Source organism: Manis javanica, chromosome 13 (genome assembly GCF_040802235.1).
Source record: "Manis javanica isolate MJ-LG chromosome 13, MJ_LKY, whole genome shotgun sequence".
Taxonomy (NCBI): Eukaryota; Metazoa; Chordata; class Mammalia; order Pholidota; family Manidae; genus Manis; species Manis javanica.
The window spans coordinates 20,990,055-21,007,299 of NC_133168.1; the positions used below are offsets into that span (position 1 = coordinate 20,990,055).

General features: G+C 44.7%; 1 protein-coding gene across 1 annotated transcript in view; it reads left to right on the forward strand.

Annotated features, from left to right (window-relative positions):
* Window positions 1-1,638: 1,638 nt before the first annotated feature.
* LOC140845327 (melanocortin-2 receptor accessory protein 2-like) overlaps window positions 1,639-17,245 on the forward strand; it is a 30,150-nt gene continuing 14,543 nt past the window's right edge. Inside the window, 4 exon segments of the mRNA XM_073219301.1 lie at window positions 1,639-1,825; window positions 4,030-4,163; window positions 14,505-14,555; window positions 14,558-14,603. Coding sequence (XP_073075402.1) covers window positions 4,037-4,163; window positions 14,505-14,555; window positions 14,558-14,603 — 224 coding nt within the window. The 5' untranslated portion in view covers window positions 1,639-1,825; window positions 4,030-4,036.

Consider the following 17,245-nt stretch of genomic DNA (forward strand, 5'->3'; position numbering starts at 1 on the left):
TGGCATTGTTTCTTTTCCCAAATCTTTTCTTTCTCTCTATTCATGTGTGAAAAAGTGGAGTTTTGAAAAGGCTTAATCCTTGTTGGCTACTACTATAGAATTGCTGCACATTGCCACACATACTGACTATAAACAGAGGTGGTATTTTTTCACAGCCTCTCATGGAGCTTTTTAGGATATTTGGAAGTGTATATCTTCAAATGATTGTCAAGCGCTCCTTTCACAAAGAAGAGCTTTTTCAGAATAGCTAAGGAGGAAAAGTTCTCCAGAATGTAAACTCACAGTGTATCTCTTTTACCCACAAGTCTGTCTTTCTCTGAACAATGTCCAGGTCATCATTTAAGAGCGTAATAAATGGACTGCAATTTTCCTTCACATTGTTTGGAAACTGGTTTGAAAATTCTACAAGTATCTTACACCGTACTCTGCAAGGTAAGCTTCTTATAATGATGCCTTCATAATGAGATAGTAAGGATGGCGGGCTTGTTTGCGGAGTGGAAAAATGAACTTAGCAAAGAGTCAAGGTAGGAGAGCCAGGAAGAGGCCTTTTTAGAGATACACTGAGAGAATAGAGCTCCTGGTAGGACAAGGGAGTCCGTAGGCGGTGCATTGTCTAGGGGATTTATAGGCAGTTGAGAGACAAAGAACTAGGGAGGCAGATCCACCAAATGGTCTCTAAATGTTTATTTTTAAAGAGACACTAAGTTTCTTATCAGTTTTCCATACTATTTTGCAGAGTTAACATAAGAAATTTACTGCTTTGATTCTTTCTCAGCATAGCAGTTTCTTGATTTGGGAGCATATCAATCAAGGCTGCTTGTCTTGTTTTCAAGGGGAGCTGAGTTATTGTCTGTTTGTTAAATAGTAAGTTAAGAATCTTCTTAACTTCTTGGGTGTAAAAATGCAGCTTTAAGATGGAATCCTTCCTGCCCTTCACTATGTTGTTTATGGCTGGACCTTCCTGTTATATTAATTGCCCAGGTTATATATTACTTGATTAGGGGCTGGAGGAGGAAAAGCAGCATCTGGGTAAAGTTAAAGATAAACTGGGCCTTTTAGCAGGCTAAAGTAAATTTTACAATAGCCTCACTTAATTGACACAAACAAAACATGGGCTATGGTGAGGTATTTTCTTATCTGGGAGATGTTCAAACATACCAGGCTAAGTTACTCCTGGCTCTTTAGTTTTAACTAATCTTCACTGAAGAATGCTTATATTCCTAGTTTGATATTTTACTTTAGAGAATTAATGTGACTCTGTCTTTGCTTAATTGTTTAGTATGGAGTTTTGGTAGGGGTCTTTTTCCAGAGGCCCTCACCCTACTCTGACTACCCCCACAGTCCCTGTCTCAGAATTTTGATAATTAAGAGTTTATAATTTACTAAATGACTTTTGAAAATTACATAAACATGAAACAAATACATGGTCCTTCAAGAAACACATCTCCATTCCTTAGAAACCTGGCCCGAGGAGCTCTGCGGAGGGGCCGCTCGGCAGCGGCAGGGGCGCAGCCGGCAGCGCTGTGCCGGGCGCCCGTCTCCCGCGCTGTGTCCGGGGAACAGCGGCCTGGTGTCCTCGCGCTGCGGGTGCGCCGCCTCCCACGCGCTGGGCTCGGTCCCCGCGGTCCTCGCGGCGCCGGGAGTGTCGGACCGCGGGGGCCGCCCCTACGCCCGCTGGCCATTCCCGAAGGGTCATGAGGGGCCCGCCTGGGTTCTGCAAAGCTCGGGAAAGCCCCTCTGGGCCTCGGTGATGGACGTGACACAAACAACGCCCTACAACGGCCTTCTGTCTGCCTTTTTGTCCTTGTGCGTTTGATGGCCCGAGGTGATTAATGGGAGACTTGGATGGAAAAAATACTGCCTCGTGCACTGTTTCAAGGCTGTTAGGTGACCGTTCCAAAGGAGAGGCAGGCATTTTGTCTTCCAAGCCAATCTCTGGGATACAAGAACCCCCGTTTCCCAGGCCGCCGAAAGTGCGGCGGCGTTGGGGAGCTGGTTTGCCGTGCCCCGACCTCCGCGGAGAGCCCCCGACGGGCCGGCTGCGCCCCCCACCCACTCTGGTCTCTGGTCCGGGTTAGCGCTTTGCTCCGCCTTTGCACGACGGCCTTTCTGCTTTTAGTACCTTGGCACGTGTGACTCTCTGGCCTTTGGTTTATGTCCCTCCCTGAACAGTCCACTTAGATGAGCAGGAGCTGTGTCAGGGAGAGAAAGTAGGGAAAACTCCCCCTCTAGGGTAGGTAAGGGGTTCGTATTTCTTGATATCTGACTCTAAGAGGGAGACTTGACTTGCCGGCTCCTGGCCGGCCCAGAAGGTGGTGGCGATGCTTCTCCCTGAGCCAAGCGAGTCGCAGGACCACCTGCTGTCCCTGGGCCAGGCCCCCAGCTGGGGATCCAGGCTGTGCGCAGACTGGGGAACAGCACAGCTGTGGGGCCTGCTGCTGAGGGAACGGAAAAGACTCTCCCATCTTTATTTTCTTGATTGTTTTGCATACTTACTGCTATTTTTCTGTTACCTACTTTGATACTAGATGAAGCCTCATGCCTCCCTTTGCTCTGTGTATTACATTGACGGTGATGCTTGGTTTACAATGAAAATGATATGATAAAAGCAGACTTCATCTTATTTTCCTTAAGCAAACTGAAGGATTATTCTTATGTTTTTGACTTCAGGGAGCAAAGTGAATCCCATGTTTCTCATTATAACTGTTAAATTAAATGAATGCCTTTGAGTTTTTTATTATAATTTTATTCAGTTGTCTAGGGCACATAGATCGATGAGCCGCATGGTGAATTTGATGGGAACTGGCTGATTCGTCAGAGGGCTGTTGGTGACGCCTGAAGAACAAGCCTCAGCTCCTCCATCCCAGACGAGCATTCTTCGCTTCTGATAATGCAGTTCTGGCTAGTAGTCACTGATCTTACCCTGGGTCCTGGATACTCAGATTTCAGGCAACATCACATTTAATCTTTACGGCAGCTCCATGGTAGTGACAGTAGGTACTGTTGTTATTTTCCTGTTCCTGGTGGGACAACTGAAACTTAGATCATTTTTTTATTAAGGTATTATTGATATACACTCTTATGAAGGTTTCACATGAAAAAACAATGTGGTTACTACATTCACCCATGTTATCGTGTCCCCCCCATACTCCACTGCAGTCACTGTCCATCAGTGTAGTAAGATGCCGCAGAGTCACTATTTGCCTTCTCTTTGCTACACTGTCTTCCCCATGACCCCTCACACTATGTGTGCCAATCATGATACCCCAAAAACCCCTTCCCCTCCCTCCCCATCCTTCCTCCCCCACCCCTCCCCTTTGGTAACTGCTAGTCCCTTCTTGGAGTCTGTAAGTCTGCTGCTGTTTTGTTCCTTCAGTTTTGCTTAGTAGGTATACTCAACAAATGAGGAAAATCATTTGGCACTTGTCTTTCTCCACCTGGCTTATTTCGCTGAGCATAATATCCTCCAACTCCATCCATGTTGTTGCAAATTGTAGGATTTGTTTCTTTCTTATGGCTGAATAGTATTCCATTGTGAATATGTACCACCTCTTCTTTATCCATTCATCTACTGATGGACACTTAGGTTGCTTCCATATCTTAGCTATTGTAAATAGGGCTGCAATAAACATAGGGGTGCATATGTCTTTTTGAATCTAAGAAATTATATTCTTTGGGTAAATTCCTAGGAGTGGAATTCCCAGATCAAATGGTATTTCTATTTGCAGTTTTTTGAGTAACCTCCATATTGCTTTCCACAATGGTTGAACTAGCTTACATTCCCACCAGCAATGTCGGAGGGTTCACCTTTCTCCACATACTCGCCAGCATTTGCTGTTCTTAGTCTTTTCTGTACTGGCCATCCTAACTGGTGTGAGGTGATGTCTCATTGTGGTTTTTATTTACATTTCTCTGACCTACCTGAGGTCTTTACCTACTGATCTTCTGAGTGTGATCAAGAGCAATTAGAGAACTGTGTAGTTGTGGATGAGTTAACAGTTTGTATACTTGCCTTTCTCCATTTTGCAGGGTGGAGATGTCTGCCCAGAGGTTAATTTCTAACAGAACATCCCGGCAACCTGCATCTAATTCTGATTACACCTGGGAATATGAGTATTATGAGATTGGACCAGTTTCCTTTGAAGGGCTGAAGGCTCATAAATGTGAGTTTTATACAAACTTCCCATTGTAAGCATAATATGTATTTGTCTTACCATGTGAAATGCCCAATGAATATTTTCCCTAAATACTCTATCTTTTTATAGAGCTCTACCTGCAAAACCCCAGAAAACAGCCCCCTCCAAATAAGGGATGGTATTACATGCATCTCAAAGAACTGGAAAGGTTCCCTTAGTGGGGGAACGTGATTCAATATCATTTTCAAATTAAGATTTTTGAAAAAAGTACTGATGATTCCAGCTCTCCCAAACTGTGTGAATATTTGGACCATCAAAAATGTGTACAAAAATACAATCTGGAGCTATTGTTTGAAGAGCCTTCTTCTGTAGCACACAGTCAGCGGCATCCTTTCAGCTCTCTTGGTTTCCTGGGGCTGTGGAGAGCCGTCTGTGCATGCCTGTAAGGACGGGCGAGGACAGCCTGTGGTCATTCCTAACTCTGTGTTCCAGACATGAAGTGTGTTTCATGTCCTGGAGTGATTAATGACTCAGCACAGAGCAAGGTAGTATAATTCTGTGAAAGGTCACTCTAATTCCAATCATAACTAAATGCTGACCAGTCAGCATGAAAAGGCATTTTTTTTCACACAATGATCCAATTTATAAACACACACACCAGAAATAACACCATACAGTGATACATGCACATATTTTTTCATAAATGCGTAGAGAAGGGGCTAGAAATATATGCACTAAACAGTTGACTTCTGGAAAAAGGAGGGAGATACGGTAGGAATAAAAGGGGGCATTTGTTTTACATAATTTTTTTTTTTAGTGGTTTAAAACAACAGAAATTTATTATACCACAGTTCTGTAAGGTCCCAAGTCCAAGTGAAGTATGGCTTGACTGGTAGGAACCAGTCCATTTCACTGCTGACTGTCTGACATGGGTCATTCTCACCGAGAGGCCGTATTTCCAGGCTGTTGTTCCCCTTCAAAGCCAACAGTGTTGGGTCTTTGAATCTCTTTGTGTCTTCTCTGAAAAGGCATCTTGTTTTCTAAAGTAGAGTCGACATAATTAGCAGAAACGGCTGCCAACTCCACGTCCCATCATGGTTATTCCACATAAATATTCCAGAGATGTTTGGTTGTTTTAGAATCTACAAAAATTTTAGGTGGTTAACTGGTTTAGATTACATTAGAAACTACAAGAGAGATTATGGTTGGACATGCAAATATGGCAAAGGACATGCTTTTGTCCTTTGTTATATTCTGGGCACTGCCCCTCTGCCCTGTCTTGGCATCCATGATCCCTCATACCCACTTGCTGCTCCCTTGCAAAGAGGGTTTTCTGTTTCAGCTTTATCTAGGTATAATTGACAAATAAAACTGTCATGTATTTGAAGTGTGCTAAGTGATGGTTTGATATATTACACATTGGGAAAGGGTTGCCCTCATTGAGTTAATTAACCCATTCATCACCTCAGATATTTCTTTATTTAAGTTCTATTCTCTTGCATATTTCAATTACACAGTGCAGTTGCCCATATTTTAATTTTTTTTGTCATTAAGTTTTATGAGTTCCCTTATATTTTGGATATTAACCTCTTATCAGATATATGGTTTGAAAATATTTTCTCCCCTTCCATAGGTTGCCTTTTCATTTTGTTGATGGTGACTTTGGCTGTGCAGGAGCTTTTTCATTTGATGTCACCCTTTTTGGTATAGTTTTGCTTTTGTTGCCTTTGCTTTTTTTTTTTTGGTATCATTACTCTACAATTACATGAGGAACATTATGTTTACTAGACTACACCCATCACCGAGTTTCCCCCACATTCCCCATTGCAGTCATTGTCCATCAGCATAGAAAGATGTAGAATCACTACTTGTCTTCTCTGTGTTGTACAGCCCTCCCTGTGCCCCCTCCCCCACATTACACAGGCTAATCATAATGCCCCCTTTCTTTCCCCCTGCCCCTTATCCCTCCCTTCCCACCCATCCTCCCCAGTCCCTTTCCCTTTGGTAACTGTTAGTCCATTCTTGGGTTCTGTGATTCTGCTGCTGTTTTGTTCCTTCAATTTTTTCTTTGTTCTTATACTCCATATATGAATGAAATCATTTTGCACTTGTCTTTCTCTGCCTGGCTTATTTCACTAAGCATAATACCCTCTTGCTCCATCCATGTTGTTGCAAATGGTAGGATTTGTTTTTCTTCTTATGGCTGAATAATATTCCATTGTGTATGTGTACCACATCTTCTTTATCCATTCATGTACTGATGGACACTTAGGTTAATTCCATTTCTTGGCTATTGTGAATAGTGCTGTGATAAACCTAGGGGTGCATCTGTCTTTTTCAAACTGGGCTGCTGCATTCTTAGGGTAAATTCCTAGGAATGGAATTCCTGGGTCAAATGGTATTTCTATTTAGAGTTTTTTGAGGAACCTCCATACTGCTTTCCACAATGGTTAAACTAGTTTACATTCCCACCAGCAGTGTAGGAGGGTTCCCCTTTCTCCACATCCTCGCAAACATTTGTTGTTTCTCTTTTGGATGGTGGTGATCCTTACTGGTGTGAGGTGATATCTCATTGTGGTTTTAATTTGCATTTCTCTGATGACTAGTGATGTGGAACATCTTTTCATGTGTCTGTTGGCCATCTGAATTTCTTCTTTGGAGAACTGTCTGTTCAGCTCCTCTGCCCATTTTTTAATTGCATTATTTGCTTTTTGTTTCTTGAGGTGCATGAGCTCTTTATATATTTTGGATGTCAACCCTTTATCGGATCTGTCATTTATGAATATATTCTCCCATACTGTAGGATGCCTTTTTGTTCTATTGGTGGTGTCCTTTGCTGTACAGAAGCTTTTCAGTTTGATGTAGTCCCACTTGTTCATTTTTGCATTTGTTTCCCTTTCCCGGGGAGATATGTTCATGAAGAAGTTGCTCATGTTTATGTCCAAGAGATTTTTGCCTATGTTTTTTTTCCTAGGAGTTTTATGGTTTCATGACTTACATTCAGGTCTTGGATCCATTTTGAATTTACTTTTGTGTATGGGGTTAGACAATGATCCAGTTTCATTCTCTTACATGTAGCTTTTTTGGCCAAGTCCAGTTTTGCCAACACCAGCTGTTGAAGAGGTCTTCATTTCCCCATTGTATGTCCATGGCTCCTTTATCATATATTAATTGACCGTATATGTTTGGGTTAATATCTGGACTCTCTATTCTGTTCCACTAATCTGTGGGTCTGTTCTTGTGCCAGTAGCAAAGTGTCTTGATTACTGTGGCTTTGTAGTAGAGCTTAAAGTTGGAAAGCGAGATGCCCCCTGCTTTATTCTTCCTTCTCAGGATTGCTTTGGCTATTTGGGGTCTTTTGTAGTTCCATATGAATTTTAAAACTATTTGTTCCAGTTTGTTGAAGAATGCTGTTGCTATTTTGATAGGCATTGCATTGAATCTGTAGATTGCTTTAGGCAGGATGGCTATTTTGACAATATTAATTCTTCCTAGCCAGGAGCATGGAATGGGTTTCCATTTGTTAGTGTCCTCTTTAATTTCTTTTAAGAGTGTCTTGTCGTTTTCAGGGTATAGGTCTGTCACTTCCTTGGTGATGTTTATTCCTAGGTATTTTATTATTTTTGATGCAGTTGTGAATGGAATTGTTTTCCTGATTTCTCTTTCTGCTAGTTCATCGTTAGGGTTGTTGCCTTTGCTTTTTGTGTCAAATCCAAAAAATCATTACCAAGACTGATGTCAAGGAGCTTACCCCCATCCTATGACCACTATTTTGAATGTTCCGTCTGGTAATTCGCCTATCTCCATTTCTAGAGATTTGTCTTGTTCTTTGTCTTGCAACATATTCCTCTGTTGCTTCATTTTCCTTGACTCTTGTTGGTTTTCTGGGTCTTAGGTAAAACAGCCACCTCTCTGGTTGCATCAGAGTGGACTTGTGTGGGAGATGGATCTTGCCTTTCAGTGCAGCCCAGCCCCTAGTTGTCACTCAAGCTTCTATGATTGTCCCCACAACCTTCTCTGTTCTTAGTGGCTCCCAGTAGTTGACGTTGTATGGAGACCTGCCTTTGTCCCTCAGGGGAGGACTGTGGTCATCAGCCATAACAAATGCAGTCTGATTAGAGGCCAGACCCTCAGGCAGCAGCTGGGAAAGCATGTGCTAAACCCCTTCCAGGGAGATCCTGGGAGATGAGTGTTTTTACATGCTGTCTCTATTCTCCGCCCAGGGTGTAGCCATGGAAAGGTGCTGCTCTGCTTGTGAAGAACTGCTTTTTGTTTACTGTAGTCGGGTGGGACTGGAACTTGTAAGCTCCGGCGGCTCTCGGGGCCAGGAGGTCAGGAGCCTGGGCAGCAGCCCAGGAGCCATGGTGCCAGCCCTGAGTACAGTCTCCTTACAGGGAGAAGACACTGGTAATGGGGTTTATTATTAGAGTGGGCTGGAGAGAGAAGGTGGGGCAGTGTCTGCAGATGCCCTGGCCCTGCGCAGGAGCACAGCCCTAGATGGCTGCAAAATTAGAAGCCCGGCCTTCAAGCAGCATCTTTTAAAGTCTGTGGATAAAACCCTTTGAGGGGAACACAGGAGGTGGGTGTTCCTGCCCGCCCCCCCCCTGCACTGAGCCCTGCAGGGGTAGCCATGAGGTGGGCTTCTGCACCCATTAAGAACTGCTTTTTTGTTTGCTTAGTCTTGGGTTCTCATGGACAGAAATCCTGTTGGCTTTCAGAGCTAGATGTTTGGGGGTCCATCCCTCCAGGGGGAATCTTAAAAATGGGGCTCTAGATGTGTGATCCGAACCCTTTCCTCCTGGGGGGAAGTGGGGAGCTGGGAATTCCCTCTCAACACTGCGTCGCTGTGCCGGGGGTGGGACTGACGGTGAGAGAGCCTCTCAGTATTTCTTATTGACCTGACGTGGATACTTCCCCATTTGCCCGATGTGTAGGAGTCACCCTGCTAGATCATGTGATTCTTTCAGAAGGAGTCATGCCATATTTACTAGTGTCTTCAGCACGTCCAAGGGAGGAGGAGTGCTCAGGAACCTCCTGACTCCCTAGCTCGGTCAGCTCCTAGTTCCAGCTCATTACATAGCTGCGCCTTGGTCCCCACCTCCCCGTCGCAGGAGGGAGGGGAGACCCGGCTTCCCCTGCGGATGCCGGGAGCCCAGGTGCCGCTGTCTGCAGTGGCAGCGGCAGGGCCTCTCCTGTGCGGCTCCGCGGGCCCCACCTCCAGGGCTCCGGCAGCGCGGCTGTAATGGGCTTCGGAGTTACTCATTTCCCGGACCAATGGCTTTCTATATTTGGTCCTGAAAAAATCATTAACTAAGTCACATATCTTTACTCTTGAAGTGAACAGTAACAATTAAATGCGTTCTCTCATGCCTTTTTTGTATCTGTTCATTAGTTCTTTGTGGAAATAAAATGAGCACATGGAATCCATTGGGATATGCTGTCATTGATTATTTTAAGGAAGGGTGTAAAATAATCCTCAGCTTATTTTAATTCTTTCATCTGCTGCTTTTCTTGGACAACCATTAGGTAAGGTCACTTGCTTGTTAAGAACTTTATTGGAAATCAGAATGACCAGGCAAACCGCCAAACATTTCCCTGTAATATGGGCTTTTACAGCTTGGTGACACAAATTTTATTTTTATGTCAGTTTGTTCTTATCTACTTCCCTTAGTTTAAGTGGCAAAAAAGACAGGCTACTGCAGTAATTTTTATTGGTACATTTCCAGAGATTATTGAAAATCTTTTTTGAGCCTATTACATTCTGGAAATTATTACAGCATGAAAAAAATCCTGCAAAATGTAGGCAAAGCATGAAACATTATATACTTACTTTACCTACTCTACTATTAATCAGGTATGCTTTTAGTTTTAATATTCACATCAGGAGAAAATGCCTGGGTGAGTCCTTACTGTTCTAATATAAGAGGTCTGATTAAAGACCCCAGGTTCACAAACCTGACAAGATATGAGATACAGAGAAAGTAAAAAGCATGCCACCTCCCAAAAAAACCCTAGACATGCAGGAATATAAAAAAGATTATGTCAGCTGTCAGACTCTGCATACTAGTATAGTCGCTTCCATTTAAAAATGCTATGATTCTGACCTTCAAGTGGGTCTCTTTGTTTTGCTGATCCAAATTCAAAGCCAGTTAGTTGCAGGTTCAAAAGAAGAGAAGGATGATATTTCAAGGGGAGCATTTCTTGAGGATAGGAATGACCATAATAGTTATCTTCATTTGCTTTGCCTGGGATGGATAGTACTAGGCAACCATAGCTTCGTTTTTTGTTAGACCAAGTTCTTCTGCCAGCTGAAGTCAAGAGTCCCACCCTTCAAGGAGGAACATCCTTTGGTGGTCATTGTGAATTCTTTTGCCCTCAGTTTGGACTCTGGTATTAAACCTTATCATGTATCAGACGTGGACATATAACTGACCCCCAGTTGGTACCAGCAGAATGCACATTCATTCATTCATTGTTTCAGCACATATTTGTTGAGTGCCTGTTATACACGGAACTATTCTAAGCACTGGAGGTACAACAGTGAACAGAAAAGACAAAAAGACCTCCTCTTATGGATCTTGCCTTGTAGTGGGAGAGATAGACAATAAATAAATAAACAAACTATGCTAGATGGTGATGAAAAAAAAGAGAAGGGAAAGGAGATGTGGGGTGCAGAGGTGAAAGTATAGAGAGTAGCCATGGAAGGCCTTACTGAGAAGAGAAATCTGAAAACAGATCTGAAGGAAGTGAGAGATGGAGCCATATGGTGTCAGGAAGAACATTTCAGGAAATGCTCCATGGCAAGAGTGAAACGGAACACACAGGAGCACAGAGGCCAGCATGGTGCCAGGGGAATGACTGAGAGGCAGCGCTGCAGGGGAGACGGAGTCGGGCAATGGGGAGGAGGGTGTTGGGACCTTACCGGTCATTATGGGGATTTCAGCTTTTTCCCTAAGAAGTCATCTGAAGGTTTGAGGAAGAGGAGAGGCATCTGGCTTAGGTGTCAATAAGACCACTCTGCAGTTGAGGAAAGAAAGGGGTGAGACTGGAGACATAAGAGCAGTCCTGGGACTGTTAAAATGGTTCAGTCAGCTGAAGATGGTGGGGCAGGGAAGTGGTGAGAAATGCATAAAACGCATTTAAAGTGGTGTTAGTGGAGTGGTGGGAGTGAAAGGCTGATGGGATTGGCTCAAGAGAAAAATGAGAGGAAAGGAATTGGAAACAGCATGTACTAGAAAAATCTCAAAATAATTTTGCTATAAAGGGAGGGAAGAAAATGGGACATTTATGAAGGGCTTGGCTGGGTGAGACAGAGTTTTCTTAAAAGAAGTAGAAGCAAAAGCCTATGAGCCAACGAGTGGACACTTATAGTCACTGGCTGCTGCTCTGAGGGAAGGCTGAAGGCGCATCCCCTTACCCTGAGCTGTCAGTGGTGGCCACGCTAAATGCTGTTTTCACATGCCTACATGCAGATGATGTCAGACGCATACATGGATGAAGAAGCCAGGTCATCAAGGTGGGCCGCGGAGCTGGGGCTTGTGAAGGCTTGGAGGAAGGTGTGTCATGGGGAGTGAGGTAGAGATGTGTGCAGCAGCCTCCCTGGTGGCCCCTGGCCAGGTATTTATACCATAAAGCTGAGCCGGACACATCAGGAACTTGACGCATCTGGAACCAAGAGGTGTGGGGACTGTGCTGACTCTGGTCCTGAACCTGTCTTTCTAATTAAGTATTAGCCCTTGTTTTTCACACACCCATGAAAGGGAAAGGGGACACTGTATCCTCCGGAGGTGGGAAGGAGGGGACTGGGACGGGGCAGTTGGTCCTGTTAGAGCGGAAGAGATCATTCCAGTCAACACCGTAGTGTCACCATTCAGCTCCCATTTCATTCCGTCTGTCACAGGTCAGGGTCAGGAAAAGTGACCATAGTATGAAGTGTTCCATTTGGTGTTGCCCTGCGCACTTTGCCTCAGGCCTGTATTGCAGTGGTCTCTAAGTAGCTCAGTTTCTAGACAGGACAAAAGTGGCTGCTCAGCTCTGTGAAAAACCCCTTTGGGGATTCCCGTGGCTCCCTTAACTCCCGGCCTGCCTGGAGCTGCGCTCTCTGCACACACCCACTCTGCTTCCCAGGAAGAGGGCTTTGGAGAAGGCCAGGGCTCTGCTGTCTCTGTTTTTCTGCAGTGCCCATGCCTATGAGACCCGGTGTAAGAATCAGACTTCCGGAGGATTTGGGTATTCTGGGATGAGATGAAGGTCTCTGATGTCCCCTGAAAGTGGCTCAGGGGAAGAAAGTGGCCTGGGGTCAGGCCACGTGTCAGACAATGAGGTAGAAGAAAAAGCATGAAAATAATTTGAGGGAGCGGTATTTTGTTTGCAGGGAGCATGAATAAACAGTCATTTAAAGCACATTGTGACAGCAAACGTGGATGCCGCGTTATCGAGGGAACATTTGCAAAGGCTGGTGGAGCACGGGGATCCTCACCTTCTAACCACAGCCCTCCTTCTCCCCGCTCTGCTCCCCCAGGACCTCATGGGAGGGCTGTGACCCTTCTGAACCCCACATTATCGCTGCTTTTTGATGGGCTCCCTGGGCACTGGAAGAGTGAGGGGCAGGGCCAGGCCAGGGGAAGGGCCCCTTCACCCCCTTTGGCCTGCCACGGGCCATGGAACAGGAGAGCTGGTGCGGATCCGGCCCACATTTGCATGAGAGTCAGCAGGATTGAATTCTCAGTTGAGGACTGAAACGTATGCTGCACGTCCTTTCCGAATGTGCTGAGCCACGCGGGCGGCTGGGGAAGTGCTGCATTCGGAGCCGTCGTGGTATGCGTGCTGAGGTCCATGGCCGTCGCTGGGGTGTCATCACATGTCAGTTGTCACACTTTAGTTGCGCTTGCATGCAAGTGACTCTGGGTACTTGTCATTTTTAGGCCTTATTTCTATTACATTATAAGGCAAGCTCTACGATTTCTATTCTTTGGCACTCTTGGCCCCGGAAATGATACATTAGTTTTGTATCCAGAGTGCTGAAGACATATTGTTGAATACATGTTTTTAACATCTAGGCAATAGTTTATGTAGAATGAAAGCATGAATTATGCAGAGTAAATTGCTGATTTGATTTTTCACTTAAGGAAAAAATTTCATATACATACAATTTAATTAGAATTATGCTTTGCATTTAAGTTCCAATCATTTTTATTTAAAAATTGCTATGCATCCTCCCTGTATTCCCTCCCATATAGGTAAATTTAGAATGTACTAGAAGATGTAAAGTAATCAAACTCTGTTACCTCCCTCAGATCTGAGATGCTAGTATATGTGCCAGACTCTGTAAACAGTCTGTGTCATCCCAGAAACCTACACTTGGGACTGTTACCTTGGCAGGATAAAGGAAGCACCCATGTAAAGAAGCACAGACAAGAGTTACAGGAGGCAGCACTTCAGGGGGGCAACGCACCCAGGTGCTGAGAAGGAGACGGTGCAAGGAATGGTTCTTCAAGAATGGACAGACTTTCATTAGCCCTAGTTCGGGGAAAGTTGTTCCAGCCAAGTGAAGATAAGCACCCTGGAAAGGTGTGGGTGTTCGGAAGCTGTGGCCGAGAGTCACAGTAAATACAGGGACACTTGTCCTCTAGCCTGACGGGAAACCTGGGTTTCACAGCAGGGGTAAGCCGGGGGCAGTTGATGACACTGTTAGTGATAGCTAGCAAACGTGGGGTGCCATGTTCTCAGACGCAAGTGCTATACATATGGAATCTCTTTTCACCTGTAAAAGGTCAGTATATTTTTGTTGGAGAGTTTTTCATAAAAGAGCAACATTGTCAGAGCTACGTTAAAGTCAGATCATACAGAGAAAGCACAGGGGGAGAGGGGACAGGGAGAGTACTCCAGAGGCCATCTGTAGGTCTCTGCAGAAGTAATGAAGATCTGGGAGCTTAAGTGGAAATACAAAACTGGGTTAGTTTGAACCAGGGTTCATTTTAATCTTCATATTGCAAAACAACCAAAAACATAAGTTTTTGTTCGCTTATAGCTTGAAAAATGTCTTCTAACTAAAGATACTTCAGTGGAGTCTTAAGCACCTACATGGTCTGCGTCCTCTGTTAGGTTCCTTCACTGGGCTATGAAAACCAAGAACCAATAATGCCAAAGCCTCTTACTGTTCCTGGAGTGGAAACCCAGAGCGACTCAGACTCTTCCCTCTCCCTCATCCCCTGCGTCTTATCTGTCCCTGGCTGACTGATGGTCAAGATCACCTTATCAGATTGTTGGCTTCCTCTCTCACCTCATGGACCAAAGTACCCATATTCCTTGAATGTTCAAGTTTTAAGCAGCTGTGAAATTCTAATCATGGTACTAACTGTCTTGCAGATTCCATTGTGATTGGATTTTGGGTTGGTCTCACAGTCGTCGTGATCTTCATGTTTTTGTGCTGACCTTGCTGACCAAGACAGGAGCCCCACACCAAGAGTAAGTCTGGGCTGCTCCGAGGGTCTGTTAAGCTCCATGGGAAACTGATGAAATGGAAACAGTGTCCGGGGCTGGGGTTGCTTCCAGCTGGTGGAGAAAAGCTGCTTATGGATTCGCTGCTGGACCCAGGCACCTTTGGGTGGGACCCCCTTTGTCCTGGTACTTTGCTTCCTGCTTCCACTTCCCAAGTGTCCCCTTATGAACCTGAGTTCCTTGGTCCTTTCCTAGGGTCTTAATGCTGATCCAGGCCTGATTTTTATTTTGAAATGTTTATTAATTAGGATGTATATTCTCCTTACTCCCAGAAGAATTTAGTTGACTCACCAGACCAAAAACAATGAAAAAGACAACAGCAAAATAGGATGAAAACCAGTTTTAAAAACCCTTTCAGGGAGCAGAAATCGTTGTTACTGGGCACTCAGTTGAATTGGTGATGGACAATGAACACTGACATCAACATTTAGTTTCCTCAAAACTAGGATAGAAAGGAAAACGCCAGGGAGTATGTAGTCCTGATGGCAGAAAGGAAAACACTTGTGTAGAGCTTTGGATTTACGGAGGACGTTAGCACATGGGTGCTCAAAGAACACTAAGTAACATCAGAAGGTTTTTGTTCGGTTATGGCTTGCAAAAATCTCAGACATGTTTTACAGCATTTATATTTATCCCTACTCATAACAAAGAGGGGTAAAAATAACAAATGTTGACTGTCCTGTCAGTCAGTCCCAGCAGGCACAGACGGCACACTCAGAGTGGGTAATGAGGAGAGCTTTCCATGAAGGGACTACTCACAGTGGCGGCAGGGAGAAGGACACCCCCAGGTTAGGGCAGGCCTGGGGCTCCAGCCGACTGACAGCGGTTACCACCCTAGGCCTGCAGGGGGCTGTGAGCGCACCCCAGGCGTCCTCTGGAGAGGGCGGCTGAGAGGAGCTGTAGCTTTGGGCCAGGGGAGACCGCGAGCCCAGTGTGACCGCCAGGAACAAAGCTTCGGATTACATACCAAGACCTTCCTTTCCTCCCCTCCTGCCCACCACCCACCATTGCTCCCCACGGGCTGAACATGGCTGGCAGCCAGAGGCTCCATAAATGGCACAGAACGGGGAGGGTGGAGAGCCACCTGGGAGAGTAAATGGAAGAAATTTAGCCCAAATCCTCACATTTCCCATGTGGCATCTCACTTAATCCTCCCAGCCGGCAGCAGTATTTGCACTGTTCTGTGTCACCACAGTCTGTTCGGTCTGCAGCCTGCACTTGGACTCTCACAAGGGCCTGGGTAAGGGAACAGCTCTGGCCATCACTTGGCTGTTGTCAGACACTAAGGTTTGGGAAAAAATTTAAACACATTTTAAATGAAAGGAAAATAACCACTTTATTCAAGCCTAAGGAGACCTATGATTGAGAATCTCTTTAACAGCCACCGAAAAGCCACTAAGACAAGAACTTTCCCTCTTCTCTCTCCATGTCCTCACAAACATCTGTGATAAGAGCTGCTGGTGACACGCTTAGATGGGGCACATCCCAGAGAGGTCAGGGCACAGTAGCTCCTTTTCCTCGGAGGGGCAGAGGGGGTCTTGCAGGGTTCTTGATACACATTTGCTTCATGTAGGATACAGAGCATTTTACAGATGTGAAAATTGCAGCCCTAGACAGAACATGACTTCGTGTAATGATGAATATTATGTGTCAACTTGTCTAGGCCATGGCACCCAGATAGGTGGTCCAACATTATTCTCGATGTTTCTGTGAAGGTTCTTATTTTTTAAAGGAGATGACATTTAAGTCAGTATACACTGAGTAAAGCAGATCATCCTCCGTAATGTGGATGGGCCTCATCCCATCAGTGGAAGGCCTTCCTGTAAACAGAATGACCTCCCTCAAAGGAATTCTCCAAAAAGGAATTCTGCCAGAACACTACCTTCAGACTTACACTGCAGCTCTCCCCTGGGGCTCCATCCTGCCAGCCTACCCTGCAAAATTTGGACTTGCCTGCCAACACAGTCATATGAACCAGTTCCTTAAAATAAATCTCTGTCTCTGTGTCTCACAACCCTACCCCCCACCCCCCCTTGCACCCTCCTGTTAGTTCTGTTCCTCTGGAGAGCCTTGACCACACATTTCCTTCACATGTCATGGGGACTCTGGGTAGCTGAGACTTGCATTTCTAGTCTTTCAGTTGGCAATTCCACCACTAGATGCTTTCTCTATTGATGGAGGTTCTGAATAACCTCAAAGAACAGGGGCCATTGTGGCTCTACATACTTTTAATGAAGTTAAGGAGAAGGTCTAACCTTTTTTACTTTAATAAGGGATAAGCCCTCAGGGCCACATTTTATATGTGTGTTTTTTTTTTTTTTTTGAGTCTGAGGCAGTGTAAGATATGGCATTTAGTTGCAGTATATCTTAACAGAAAACTGAAAGAAACAGATATAGAAAAAGTACATAAATGCATCAGCTAAAAAGGCTTTTAGTTCTTAGTAAACTTGACATTTATTTGGCAGAAATTTTCTCTAAAACAGACATTATTTTTTCATTCAGCCAACTTTAATATGAAACAACCAATTTTAAGTTTGCCTATGATAATTAGTGTGAAGAAAGAATGATAAATCATTGAGAATAATAATAATAACCTTAAAAGTGTGTTT